General features: G+C 36.6%; 1 protein-coding gene across 1 annotated transcript in view; it reads left to right on the top strand.

The window, feature by feature from the left end:
* LOC140532284 (contactin-6-like) overlaps positions 1–13,841 on the top strand; it is a 326,641-nt gene that overhangs the window by 128,615 nt on the left and 184,185 nt on the right. Inside the window, exons 5-6 of the mRNA XM_072650698.1 lie at positions 11,012–11,215; positions 12,852–12,954. Coding sequence (XP_072506799.1) covers positions 11,012–11,215; positions 12,852–12,954 — 307 coding nt within the window. The remainder of the gene's footprint in view (positions 1–11,011; positions 11,216–12,851; positions 12,955–13,841) is intronic.

Genomic DNA, 13,841 nt, shown 5'->3' with positions numbered 1-13,841 from the left:
AGTAGGAGGAAATCTTCCCATATTGTTACCCCTAAGACCAGGAGAATTTGACATGTGTTCATGTGGCTATGGCTGCTTCCTCCACTCTGAGAAAAAAAAAAAAAGTTTGGCCTTCTAGTGTGAGTGCAGGTTGAGAATGAGAAAAACAAATCTGAAATAGAGAAAAAGCACTGAAAGGGCTATTGCAGATATCATACCTGTAGGTAATTCTGCATGTGTGTGTGTGTGTGTGTGTGTGTGTGTGTTTATGTGTGTCTATAGCTTTATCTGTACTTCACTTAAAATAATTTCACAGTAGAGTCCTGGGCATCAGCTAGAGAGTCAAGGGTGTGAATGGAGTTATTCTTTGAACTGACCTCAGAGGTAGCCATATTTTCCAAGGGGAGTAGGTGAGAAAAGTGAACATTTCAGGCATGGGAACCATCCTACACAAAGCAATAGAAATGAGAGATAGAATTATGTATATTATATGTGGCTTCCATTTGGTAGGATCGTAGAGTGTGAGAGGAAAATTAATATGTAATTAGGCTGGAAGGTAAAACTAAAGCAAAATTAGGAAAGACTTTATATGATAAACCAGATATTGGTTTCATTCTCAATTCAAGGGGGAGAGATTGGAACAGGAGAAGGCAGATTCAGACATATACTTTGCAGCTATATACAGGATGGACTGAAGAAGCTAGGGATTAGAGGCAGGCATACAAATAAGTGGCTATTGAGAAGTGTGATTCCTCCAAAATGCAGTCAGAGAATCACAGATTTAGAACACGAAGGGGATCAGCAGTTGTCTAGTCCACAAACTTCATTTTACAAATGAGTAAACTGAGGCCCAGGGAGGCTTAGTGCTTTTCCCAAGGTCACAAAAGTTAGTAAACATAGTATTAAACTAAAACAAAGACTACTGGGAACTAGTCATGGCAAGCATTGATGATAGTCTGACCGTTACAAGATGGTTGTAATAAAATGTTTTATTAGTGTTAATGTTGTCTTTACTATGTCAAATCCTTCATCTATAGGAAGATCCTTCAAAGATTCGAGTGCAAGTTATCATGTAGTTTCTAAGTATCATTATCTCTTTGTCACACCATTCCATATTCTTCCCAATTCTATTAAGACATGATTTCTTTTATTTTTATTTTTTTTTATTTTTTATTTTTTAATTAAATTTATTTATTTAACTTTTAACATTCATTTTCACAAAATTTTGGGTTACAAATTTTCTCCCCTTTTATCCCCTCCCCCCCCAAACATCAAGCATTCTAATTACCCCTATCACCAATCTGCTCTCTCTTCTATCATCCGTCTCTGCCCTTGTCTCCATCTTCTCTTTTGTCCTGTAGGGCCAGATAGCTTTCTATACCCCTTTACCTGTATTTCTTATTTCCTAGTGGCAAGAACATTACTCGACAGTTGATCCTAACACTTTGAGGTCCAACTTCTTTACCTCCCTCCCTCTCCACCCCTTCCCTTTGGAAAGCAAGCAATTCAATATAGGCCAAATCTGTGTAGTTTTGCAAATGACTTCCATAATAGTTGTGTTGTATAGGACTAACTATATTTCCCTCCATCCTATCCTGTCCCCCATTGCTTCTATTCTCTTTTGATCCTATCCCTCCCCATGAGTGTCGACCTCGAATTGCATTCTCCTCCCCATGCCCTCCCTTCTTTCATCCCCCCCAACCTGCATGTCCCCTTATCCCCCACTTTCCTGTATTGTGAGATAGGTTTTCATACCAAAATGAGTGTGCATTTTATTCTTTCCTTTAGTGGAATGTGATGAGAGTAGACTTCATGTTTTTCTCTCACCTCCCCTCTTTATCCCTCCACTAATGAGTCTTTTGCTTGCCTCTTTAATGAGAGATAATTTGCCCCATTCAATTTCTCCCTTTCTCCTCCCAATATATTTCTCTCTCACTGCTTGATTTCTTTTTTTTTTAAGATATGATCCCATCCTCTTCAATTCACTCTGTGCACTCTGTCTCTATGTATGTATGTGTGCGTGTGTGCATGTGTGTGTGTGTGTAATCCCACCCAGTATCCAGATACTGAAATGTTTCAAGAGTTACAAATATTGTCTTTCCATGTAGAAATGTAAACAGTTCAACTTTAGTAAGTCCCTTATGACTTCTCTTTACTGTTCACCTTTTCATGGTTCTCTTCATTCTTGTGTTTGAAAGTCAAATTTTCTTTTCAGCTCTGGTCTTTTCATCAAGAATGCTTGAAAATCCTCTATTTCATTGAAAGACCAATTTTTCCCCTGAAGTATTATACTCAGTTTTGCTGGGTAGCTGATTCTTGGTTTTAGCCCTAGTTCCTTTGACTTCTGGAATGTCGTATTCCATGCCCTTCGATCCCTTAATGTAGAAGCTGCTAGATCTTGTGTTATCCTGATTGTATTTCCACAGTGCTTGAATTGTTTCTTTCTAGCTGCTTGCAATATTTTCTCCTTGACCAGGGAACTCTGGAATTTGGCCACAATGTTCCTAGGAGTTTCTCTTTTTGGATCTCTTTCAGGCAGTATTCTGTGGATTCCTTGAATATTTATTTTGCCCTCTGGTTCTAGAATCTCAGGGCAGTTTTCCTTGATAATTTCATGAAAGATGATGTCTAGGCTCTTCTTTTGATCATGGCTTTCAGGTAGTCCCATAATTTTTAAATTGTCTCTCCTGGATCTATTTTCCAGGTCAGTTGTTTTTCCAATGGAATATTTCACATTATCTTCCATTTTTCCATTCTTCTTGCTTTGTTCTGTGATTTCTTGCTTTCTCATAAAGTCCTTAGCCTCCATCTGTGCCATTCTAATTTTGAAAGAACTATTTTCTTCAGTGAGCTTTTGAATCTCCTTTTCCATTTGGCTAATTCTGCTTTTGAAAGCATTCTTCTCCTCATTGGCTTTTTGAACCTCTTTTGCCAATTGAGTTAGGCTAGTTTTCAAGATGTTATTTTCTTCAACATTTTTTTTGGGTCTCCTTTAGCAGGGAGCTGATCTGCTTTTCATGCTTTGACTTCATGTCTCTCATTTCTCTTCCCAGCTTTTCCTCCACCTCTCTAACTTGATTTTCAAAATTCTTTTTGAGCTCTTCCATGGCCTGAGCCCATTGGGTGGGCTGGGACACAGAAGCCTTGATTTCTGTGTCTTTGCCTGATGGTAAGCATTGTTCTTCCTCATCAGAAAGGAAGGGAGGAAATGCCTGTCACCAAGAAAGTAACCTTCTATAGTCTTATTTCTTTTCCCTTTTCTGGGCATTTTCCCAGCCAGTGACTTGACCTCTCAATATTCTCCTCACACCCACCTTGCCTCCTGATCCTCCCAGCCAGCGTTTGGGGACTGAGATTCAAATGCTGCTTCCAGCCTTACGGCTTTTGGCGGGGGCAGGGCTGCTATTTAGTGTGAGATTTAGTTCAGGTGCTGAGGTTGGGGAAGGGCGGCCTCTCAGGCTCAGTTCCCTCAGGGGGTTTATGCACAGACCTTCCACAATGGATCCAGGCTCCTGCCCCCTTGGGGGAGCCCCAGTCTGCAGCCTCCTCTCAGCTTCTACCTCCCAGGGGGGCCTGAGTTATGGGGGCACCCCACTCCCCTCTCGACCCGCCAAAGAGACTCTCTCACCGACCCCTGTCACCTGTGGGTGGAGGGACTTGTGCGGCCGCTGGAGATCCCATCCCTGAAGCCTGCTCGGATCTGTTTCTCTTGGTGCCACGGCCACGGCCATAGCAGGTCTGGGCTGGGTTCCGTGTCTGCAGCGCGACGGACCTTTTGCGAGAGGTTTGCAGGTCCCTCTGTGGGTGGAGGGACCTGTGTGGCCGCTGGAGATCCCGTCCCTGAAGTCCACTTGGATCTTTTCCTCTCGGTGCCGCGGCCATGGCAGGGCTGCACTCAGCTCCCAGTCCTGGCGCCCAGTCCACAGCGCGAAGGACCCCCCGCGAGAGGTTTGCAGGTCTCTCTGGAACAGAAATCTCCCTCACTCCAATGTTCCGTGGCCTCTGGGTGCAGAATTCACCGTGAGTTACTTCCCTGTAGCCATTCTATGGGTTGTGGGTTCGGAGCTATGTGCATGTGCGTCTTTCTACTCCACCATCTTGGCTCTGTCAAGACATGATTTCTAACCTTTTTACCACACAATCTTTTTTTTTTGCTTCCCTTAAGATAAAACTTCTTTCTTAAAGCCACCTTTAAAATAAGGTTTGCAAAACATCTCTCTCCCAGTTTCTTTCTTTTATCCCTCACTGTTTACCAATAAGAACAGAAGACTTTAGTTTCACGTATCTATATCATGCTTTTGACTTGTATTGAGTTCACAAACAAATTTATATTTTTAAGTGATAGAAGAGACCTTTGTATTCCATCTTGCTCTTGTTCATTTTATTATTTCTTAATTCTAAGATTTTCTACTTATTCTCATTTATATTGTTTTTCTTTTTGTTTCAGCTTGTGAAAATTATTTTAATTTATACCACTAAAGTTAAATGTTCTGTCTATCATGTCTATGTCATCCACAACATTCATTAGGATGTCTTTTCCCACTGTATTCATCATAATAACTGATAAAATTTATTCAAATAGCAGGACCCAGGAGACCTCTATATGCAGCTGAAAGTATCAATTTTTGGTGTCAGTATAGCTCATAGTATAGTTGTGCTGTTTTTCATTCATACCCATTTGTTTATTAATACATACACTTGTTCACTTGTTCATTTATTTCTATATTTTGGCCTTCATTTATTTTTAATTAATGTATTTATTTTTAGTTTTCAACATTCATTTCCACAAAATTTGGAGTTCCATATTTTCTCGCCAACTTTCCTTCTCCCCATCCCAAAACACCTTATATTTTCATTACTCTTTCCCCCAATCTGCTCTCCCTTCTATCACACCCCTCCCTTCCCTTATCCCCATCTTCTCTCTTTTTGTAGAGTAAAATAGATTTCTATACCCCATTACCATGCTTGTAGAAACAATTCTCAAAATTCATTCCTAAAAGTTTGAGTTCCAACTTCTCTCCCTTCCTCTCTCCCCACCCATCCCCACTGAAAAGGCAGACAATTCAATATAGGTCATATATGTGTAGTTTCGCAAAAGACTTCCATAATAGCCATGTTGTGAAAGACTAACTATATTTCCCTCCATCCTTTCCTGCCCCCCCCATTTATTGTATTCTCTCTTTAGACCTTGTCCCTCACCTAAAAGGTTTACTTCTAATTACTCCCTCCTCTGATTTACCTTCCATTCTATCATCCCCCCACCCCACTTATTCCCTTCTCCCGTACTTTCCTGTAGTGTAAGATAGATGTCTACAGCAAACTGAGTGTCCATGTTGTTCCCTCCATAAGCCAAATATGATGACAAAAAGCTTCAAATTCTGCCTCTCACCACCCCCTTTCCCTTCTATTAATAAAGCTTTTTCTTGCCTCTTTTACAAGAGATAATTTGCCCCATTTCATTTCTTACTTTCTCCTGCCAATACATTCCCCACTCACCCCTTAACTTAATTTTTTTAGATATCATCCCTTCCTATTCAACTCACCCTCTGCCCTCTGTCTAAATATATAAATATGTGTGTGTGTGTGTGTGTATGTCTGTGTGTATAATCCCTCTAAGTAAGCAAACACTGAGAAAAGTTTCAAGAGTTACAAATATTATCTTTCTATGTAAGAATGTAAAGAGTTCAACTTTAATAGTTACCTTATGTTTTCTCTTTCCTGTTTAGCTTTTCATGCTTCTTTTGATTCATTGTTTGAAAGTCAAATTTTCTTTTCAACTCTGGTCTTGTCATCAAGAATGCTTGAAAGTCTTCTATTTCATTGAATGACCATATTTTCCCTTGAAGTATTATACTCAGTTTTGCTGGGTAGGGGATTCGTGGTTTTAGTCCTAGTTCCTTTGACTTTTGGAATATCTCATTCTTAGTCCTTTGATCCCTTAATGTAGAGTTTCCCTGATCCTGTGTTATCCTCATTGTATTTTCACAATACCTGAATTGTTTATTTCTGATTCCTTGAAATATTTTCTCCTTGACCTGGGGACTCTGAAATTTGGCTAAAATATTCCTAGGAGCTTTTCTTTTCACATCTATTTCAGGAGATGTTTGGTGGTTTCTTTCAATATTTGTTTTACCCTCTGGTACTAGAATATCAGGGCAGTTTTCCCCAATAATTTCATGAAAGATGATATCTAGGCTCTTTTTTGGACCATGGCTTTCAGGTAGTCCCATAATTTTTAAATTGTTTCTCCCAGATCTATCAGGTCAGTTGTTTTTACAATAAGATATTTCACCTTGTCTTCAATTTTTTTCATTGTTTTGTTTTTGTTTTGTGCTTTCTTGGTTTCTCATAAAGTCATTAGCTTCCATCTGCTCCATTCTAATTATTAAAGAACTATTTTCTTCAGTGAGCTTTTGAACCTCCTTTTCCATTTGGCTAATTCTGCTTTTTAAAGCATTCTTCTCCTCATTGGCTTTTTGGACCTCTTTTTCCAGTTGAATTGGACTATTTTTAAATGTGTCATTTTCATCAGCATTTTTTTTTGGATCTCCTTTAGCAAACTGCTGACTTAATGATTTTCTTGATTCTGTCTCATTTATCTTCCCAAGTTTTCCTCCACCTCTCTTACTTGATTTTAAAATTACTTTTGAGCTCTTCCATGGCCTGAGACCATTGCATATTTATTTTGGAAGTTTTGGATGCAAAAGCCTTGACTTTTAGGTCTTCCTCTGATGGTATGCATTGTACTGCCTCATCCGAATGGATGGAAGAAAATACCTGTTCACCAAAAAAGTAACCTTCTACAGTCTCATTTTTCCCCTTTTTGGAACACTTCTCCAGGCAATTACTTGACTTTTGATTCCTTTGTCAAGGGGAGGGTATACCTTAGGGATCTGTAAGTGCAAAGTTCCTCCCACTGGCACAATCAAGGGAGAGGAGTTTGCTTCTTTCTTGGCTTGCACTCTGATCTGGAAACAACCACAAGCTTTTCTGCCCAGGATCTGGGAGTAAAATTCCCTCTTCAGAACCTCCACCAGTTCCACAAATCAGTGTTCCTCCTCACCCCAGGACTGCTACTCAGGGCTGAGATTCAGATCAGTAGCTTGATTCCCCCAGGATTTTTATGTCAAGGTCTCCAAAAATGGAAACTGTGCTGCAGTGACTTCTGCCAACTTGGGCCTGGGATTATGGCTGAACTCTCACCCTGGTGAAAGAGCTTTCTCACTGACCTTTGAAGCTACTTTTGGCATTTGTGGATTGAGTAATCTGGAACCACTGCTGCTGTTCATGGTGCCCTGAAGCCTGCTCAGATTCTGTCTGAGCCCTGCTGTATGATCAAGGCTGGGCTGCACTCTGTGCTCTGCCCCAAGCCCAAGGCAGTAGATCTTTCCTATCAGCCTTCTAGGCTGTCTTGGGCTCAAAATCTCTTGCACTCTGTCGTTTTGTGGCTTCTGATGCTCTAGAATTTGTTGAGAGTCATTTTTACTGGTATTTTTTGGCTTGTGGGGGGAAAGCTTCTACATGTCCTCCTTGTACATGGCCATCTTGGCTCCCTACCCCGACCTTCATTTATTTTAACATTTTGAGTTTTAAAAGCGCTCTCTCTCTCTCTCTCTCTCTCTCTCTCTCTCTCTCTCTCTCTCTCTCTCTCTCTCTCTTTCTCTCCCACTCCTCCCTCATCCATTGAGAAGACAATCAATATGATGCAAATTATAGAGATAACATCATAAAATATATTTCCATATTTGCCAAGTTGTAAAAACAAAATTAAAGGAAGCAAAGTAAAACAAATATACTTCATACTGCTCTCAAACTTAATCAGATCCATCTAAGAAAGTAGATAGCATTTTTCATCTTCAGTCCTTTGGGATTATCTTGGATCATACTATTGATCATAATATCTAAATCTTTCAAGTTTGATAATTTTTACAATTTTGCTGTTTATGTTAACGACTTTCTCATGGTTCTGCTCCCTTTATCAGTTCACCTAAGTTTTCTCAGGTTTTTCTGAAACCACCCTGCTGGTTATTTCTAATAACATAATCATATTTCATCACAGCCATGTGAGACATTGTTTAGCCATTCCCCAATTCTTCGTCAACCCAAAAACAGCTGCTACATTTTTTTTTTTGTAAATATAGATCCTTTTCTTTTTTATTTGATATGTCTATGTTATAGAGCCAGTAATGGTATTTCTGGGTCATAGACTATGTATGCATGGTTCTACAGCCCTTTAGGCATAGTACCAAATAGTTTCCCAGAAGGGTTACACCAGTGCACAACTCCACCAACAGTGCATTAGTGTTTCTATTTTTCCACATCTCCCCTAAAAATAATCATTTTCTGTCTTGTTATCCTGTCTGATAGGTGTGAGATACTATTTCAAAGTTATTTTAATATGCATTTTTCTAAACAATACAACATAAAAATTTAGAGAATTTTTCAAATGACTATTAATAAGTTTAATTGCTTCCTCAAAAGACTGCCTGTTCATAATCTTTGACCATTTATAATTTAGAGCATGACCGCTATGCTTTTTGCTTTAATTTGGCTCAGTCCCCTATATATTTGAGAAATGATTCCTCTATCAGAGAAACTTGCTGTAAGTTCCTTGCCCCTAATTTGCTGCTTGATTTCTAATGTTGGCTGCATAGGTTTTGTTTTACAAGACCTTTTTTTAATTTCATGTAATACAAATTATTCACTTTACTTCCAGTGATCCTCTCCATCTCTTGTTTGGTCATAAAATCTTCTCTTGTCCATAGATCGGAAAGATGTGTTAGACCATGTTCACTTAATTTGCTTATGATATCACATTTAATGTGTAAATAATTTATCCGTTTTTATTTTGTCTTGTTCTATGGTGTGAGGTATTGATGTATGGCTAGCTTGGACCATATTGCTCTCTAGTTTTCCCAGCATTTTTTTTAAGATGGTGATTTTTTGATCCAAAGTTTGGATCTTTAATTTGTAAAACACTATATTACTATGGTCATCCACTACTATACAGTATGTACTTAATCTCTTCCATTTCTCCCCCACTCTATTTCTTAACCCTTATTAGAATGTTTTCATGAATTCTGGTTTGTACTGTAATTTAAAATCTAGTATTTCAAGGTAACCTTCTTTCACATTTTTGTCATTAATTCTCTTGATAATCTTAACTTTTAGTTTTTCCAGATTCATTTTTATTATTACATTTTCTATCTCTGTAAAACAATTCTTTGGTAGTTAAATTGATATGGAAATCTATAAGTAAATTGATTTAGATGGAATTACCATTTTATTAAGTTGGCTCAGCCCACCAGTGAGCAATGGGTATTTGTATAAATGTTTAGATGGCTTTTATTTGCATAAAAAAATGTGCATGTGTTCCTATAGTTGATGGATAGATTTCCAAGTATTTTATAATGTCTGAAGTTATTTTAAAAGGAATTTCTTAATTCCTGCTGGGTTTTGTTTGTAAATATGAAAATGCTAATGATGTTTATGGGTGTATTTTATATCCTGCACATTTGCTAAGTTGTTAATTACCTCAACTAATGTTTAGTTATTTCTCTAGTATTTTACCAGTACACCATCATATCATGTTTGAAGACTAGTAATTTTGCTTCTTCATTGCCTATTTTAATTCCTTCAATTTCTTTTTTTTTTTTTTTGAGGTATGGCTACAGTAGCATATACTTCAAAATTGAATATTGTTGAAAAAAATTAACTTCTTTGTTCATCCCTTTCTTATTTGGAAGACTCCAAGTTGATCACTGTTACAGATAATGGTTGTTGATGGTTTTAGAAAGATGTTATATGTTATTTTAAGAAAGGTTCAATTCATTTGTATGCTTTCTTGTTTTTTTAGGGATGGGGGTTATATTTTGTCAAAAAAGTTTGCATGTATTAATATAATCAGAGGTTATTGTTCTTTACATAATTCCTACATTGCTATGCTAAAGTTTTATGTGTAACTATGTATCAGTACACCCCCTTCCATATTCCTTATTTTCCTTTGAGTCTGTTGGAGAGCTCTCTCTTATTCTTCTTACCTCTTAAAATTATTTCTAAGTAAGTTATCAAAATTTCAATTTGGAGATCTCTGTCACCCACGAGGAATCTTTTCTCTTAGAGGCTTTGGGAATCTGATTTTACCTCATTTTCTGAAGTTTTTGAAAATTCTGCTTTTTGAAAAAAATGGAATATATGTCTGGTTATATCCGAAAATGCCTTCAAGATTCTATCTCACATGAACCTTAAGATGGCATAGTCATTTCTTCTCATGACTCCTTCATTTCTACTTCCCCACTGAAAATTTGTTCTTCAGATTATGAGCTAAATTGATTTTACATGATTAATACTGGTACAACAGATATTTAGATTTTATTTAGTTACTTTAAAATCATTTAGAGTATATATATATATATATATATATATATATATATATATATATATATATATATAAGAAGCTAATACCAAATTGAAAATAAAATATTTAAAATCTATTTTCATCCATCTTTGGGTTCAGGTATTATTTCCTTTAGATTTATTTTAGAACCTCCTTCTCATCCTGTCATCTTCCTAATCTCAGTTAATCCACAAAGATATATTGAGCACCAGGGGATAGCATGATATAATATATTGGGCTTTATTTTCATTCTCAAAATAAAAAGGTAGGTTCAAGTCCTTTTTCAGACACATACTGACTGTCTGACCTTGGCGAAGCATCTTAACATTTAGGAATTGCTCTAAAAGCAAAAACTACATAATAGATGTTGAAATTCAATCATAAAGTAAGTTTGTAGGTTAACAGTCCTTTAACAATGAAAACATAGATCTAATCCTGCCTGTCCTAAATATACCAGCCCTGCCTCACCTTCAGACCCTGCCCCATGCCTATTCCAAGAAGAAATATGTGTAGAGATAAAATAAATGATATAAAAATTGTTAAGACCAGAATCTGTAAATAATTAAGAAAGCTTTATTGAGGTTTACTCAATAAACTATGCTAGATGCTCCTAGATTTTTTTTTTTTATATTTCAGATGTATTTTATGCTTGGACCTTCAATAATCATCCTTTATCTGTCGAGGAGGATAGTCGGAGGTTTGTCTCTCAAGCAACAGGAAACCTATATATTGCAAAAGTAGAGCCATCAGATGTGGGAAATTACACTTGCTTTGTAACAAACATGGAAGCCCAAAAAAGTGTCCAAGGACCACCTACTCCACTAGTGCTGCGCAATGATGGTAAGATAATAAATATTTTTTATTAGAACTTTGGAAAATGAAAATTCCCGTGGAGAAAACGATGTATCAGATCACAGGTCACAGTTCACAGTCCTTTATGTATCACCTGTTTCTTTTCTGAGCTTTCCTCCTATTTTTCCAGCATAGATACTTTACCAGTCAAAAGGAAAAGAAAAGTACAGGTTCAAAATTCATGAACGTATGTTATGCAAAAACCATGAAATAGAATAGACAAATTAAATAACTATCTGGCAAAGGAAGAAAAAAAATCAAAGATTATTGTTCAGATCAATTTATTGCTCTTAAGAAAAGCAAACATTCACACGGTACTCTGACAAATTTTATAACAATAAGACAAATCATGGCTGGTGTGTGATCCAAAGAGCTGGGAAACCTAAGAGGCTCATTGAAGTGGGAGAAAAAACAACAACATCCAATTGACTTCTTAATTAAATGCTCTCAACAGGAAAATGTAGAGCCAGGGAGACTGTTGGTGAAGTTTGTAATTAGAGCTTACACTTAGATTGTAATCCCTCACACTATTTGCAAAGCAGCTAAAAAGAGCAGAGAACATCTGAAATATGATAAGCACATATTTTAAGCTGACAATCTTCACTCCCTCTTGTATTTTTTATAGCATGCTTTTATTGACCTTTATGATCTCTAATGTCTCCAAATAATTTTTAAAAATGAGTCTGTGACTTGCTTGATTCCGGTTCTTTAACAATTCATTTCCCTTTCCCCATTAGTTGAAGCTTCCTTAAGGAAGGACTAACCTAATAGTCCATATAGCAGTTATTTAGTTAGCTTGATTTTTCCCCTTTTTCCCACATTCAGTTTAATGTCCTACATTTCTACTTCATTGTTCCCTTCAATAGAAGCCTATAGCAAAATTTTAAATAAATTAGATACAGGCTGTCCCTTCCTACTCCACAAGGGGCTTCATATTCATTGTGTATGAGGACAATTCTCTTCAATATACCTATAGAAAATTGTAGGAGGGCTCAATCAGATTGAATCCCGTGATATAATTAAAGTTCCTTCCTTCCTTCCTTTCTTTTTCTTTCTCTCTTCTTTCCTGCCTTGTTTCCATTCTTCATTCCTTCCTCTCTTTCCTTCTATCTTTCTTTCTCTTCATCTTTCTCTTTCTTTTTTCTTTCTTTCTCTTCATCTTTCTCTTTCTTTCTTTTTCCTTCTTTCCTCCTTTTCCTTTCTTTCTTCCTTCCTTTTCCTTCCTTTTCCTTCCTTCCTTCCTTCCTTCCTTCCTTCCTTCCTTCCTTCCTTCCTTCCTTCCTTCCTTCCTTCCTTCCTTCCTTCCTTTTTTCCTTCCTTCCTTCCTCCTTTTTCTTTCTTTTTATCTTTTTCTTTGATTTTTCATTCTTCACTTCTCTTGTTGTTCTCTGTATTTACTTTCACTTTTTTTACTTATAATTCATCATTTTAAATTTCTGCTTATCATAACATAAAATGAGATAATAGACATTAAAAAGAATTCCAAAATTAATACCTGTTTATTTGGAAACCCCAATGTTCAGGTTCTGGTCAATTGAAACTCACATTTTACTGTATATGAAACTTCTGTTCTGATCTCCAGGAGCGATACAACTGGAGTGCTAGCTGTTTTGATGTTTAACAGGTGTGATGGGGGAGTATGAACCAAAGATTGAAGTACATTTTCCTGAAACAATGCAAGCAGCGAAAGGTTCAACTGTAAAATTGGAATGTTTTGCTCTTGGAAAGTAAGGTTCTTTTCTTTCCCCTAATTTATATATTTCCTGTTTTATGAAACCTTTTTGTTGTCCGTCATGTCTCAGAATAAATTGCAGAACCAATTTATTAAATTTATTCATTCAAAAAGCATTATTAAATGTTTAATCAATACTGTCCTAAGAGAGGGAGATAGAAAGAGGAAAAAGGAGATAACATCTGCTTCCAAGGAATTTAAATACTATTGGTTGAGATGGAGCAGGAACAGAGAGAGGGAATTATATACACTTACACAAACATGTATATAAATTATACACACACGTGTGTGTATATATATATATATATATACATGCATATACACATACAAAAATATATTTCAGATGTTTCAGAAAAGCTATATATTCTGCTTGAAACTATATATTTCTGATATCCTACAATTAGGACTTTCCTTTCTCCCTTCAATACACATATACACATAAATATATGTGGGTATGTGTGTATGTGTATGCACACATATGTAAAACTATGTGTGTATGATATATGCATATGTTTTTATGATAATACCTACTGTACTTTGTTTGTACAGTACAAACAAACACTGGAATAGCTTTCCATGTCCTTCTCAAGCTCATTTTACAAATGGGGAAACTGATGCAATCAGTATTAACACAGAACCACATAGCTAGTAAGTGTCTGAAGCGAGTTTTGAATTCAAGAAGAAGAGTCTTTCTGATTCCAGACCCCATACTCTACCCACTGTGCCAATTAGTTGTCCTATATAAATTCAATAATATACATATAATATACATGAATGCAATAATATTTATATATATATACATTTATACACACATCTACACACATATCTGTTTTAAGAATAATCTTTTCATTTCAATGGAGCATTTGAAGGAGAGAATTGCAC

The sequence above is a fragment of the Notamacropus eugenii genome, chromosome 3 (assembly GCF_028372415.1).
Source record: "Notamacropus eugenii isolate mMacEug1 chromosome 3, mMacEug1.pri_v2, whole genome shotgun sequence".
NCBI classification, from domain to species: domain Eukaryota; kingdom Metazoa; phylum Chordata; class Mammalia; order Diprotodontia; family Macropodidae; genus Notamacropus; species Notamacropus eugenii.
The sequence above is the reverse complement of the archived record's forward strand: the minus strand, read 5'-3'. Positions and strand labels throughout refer to the sequence as shown.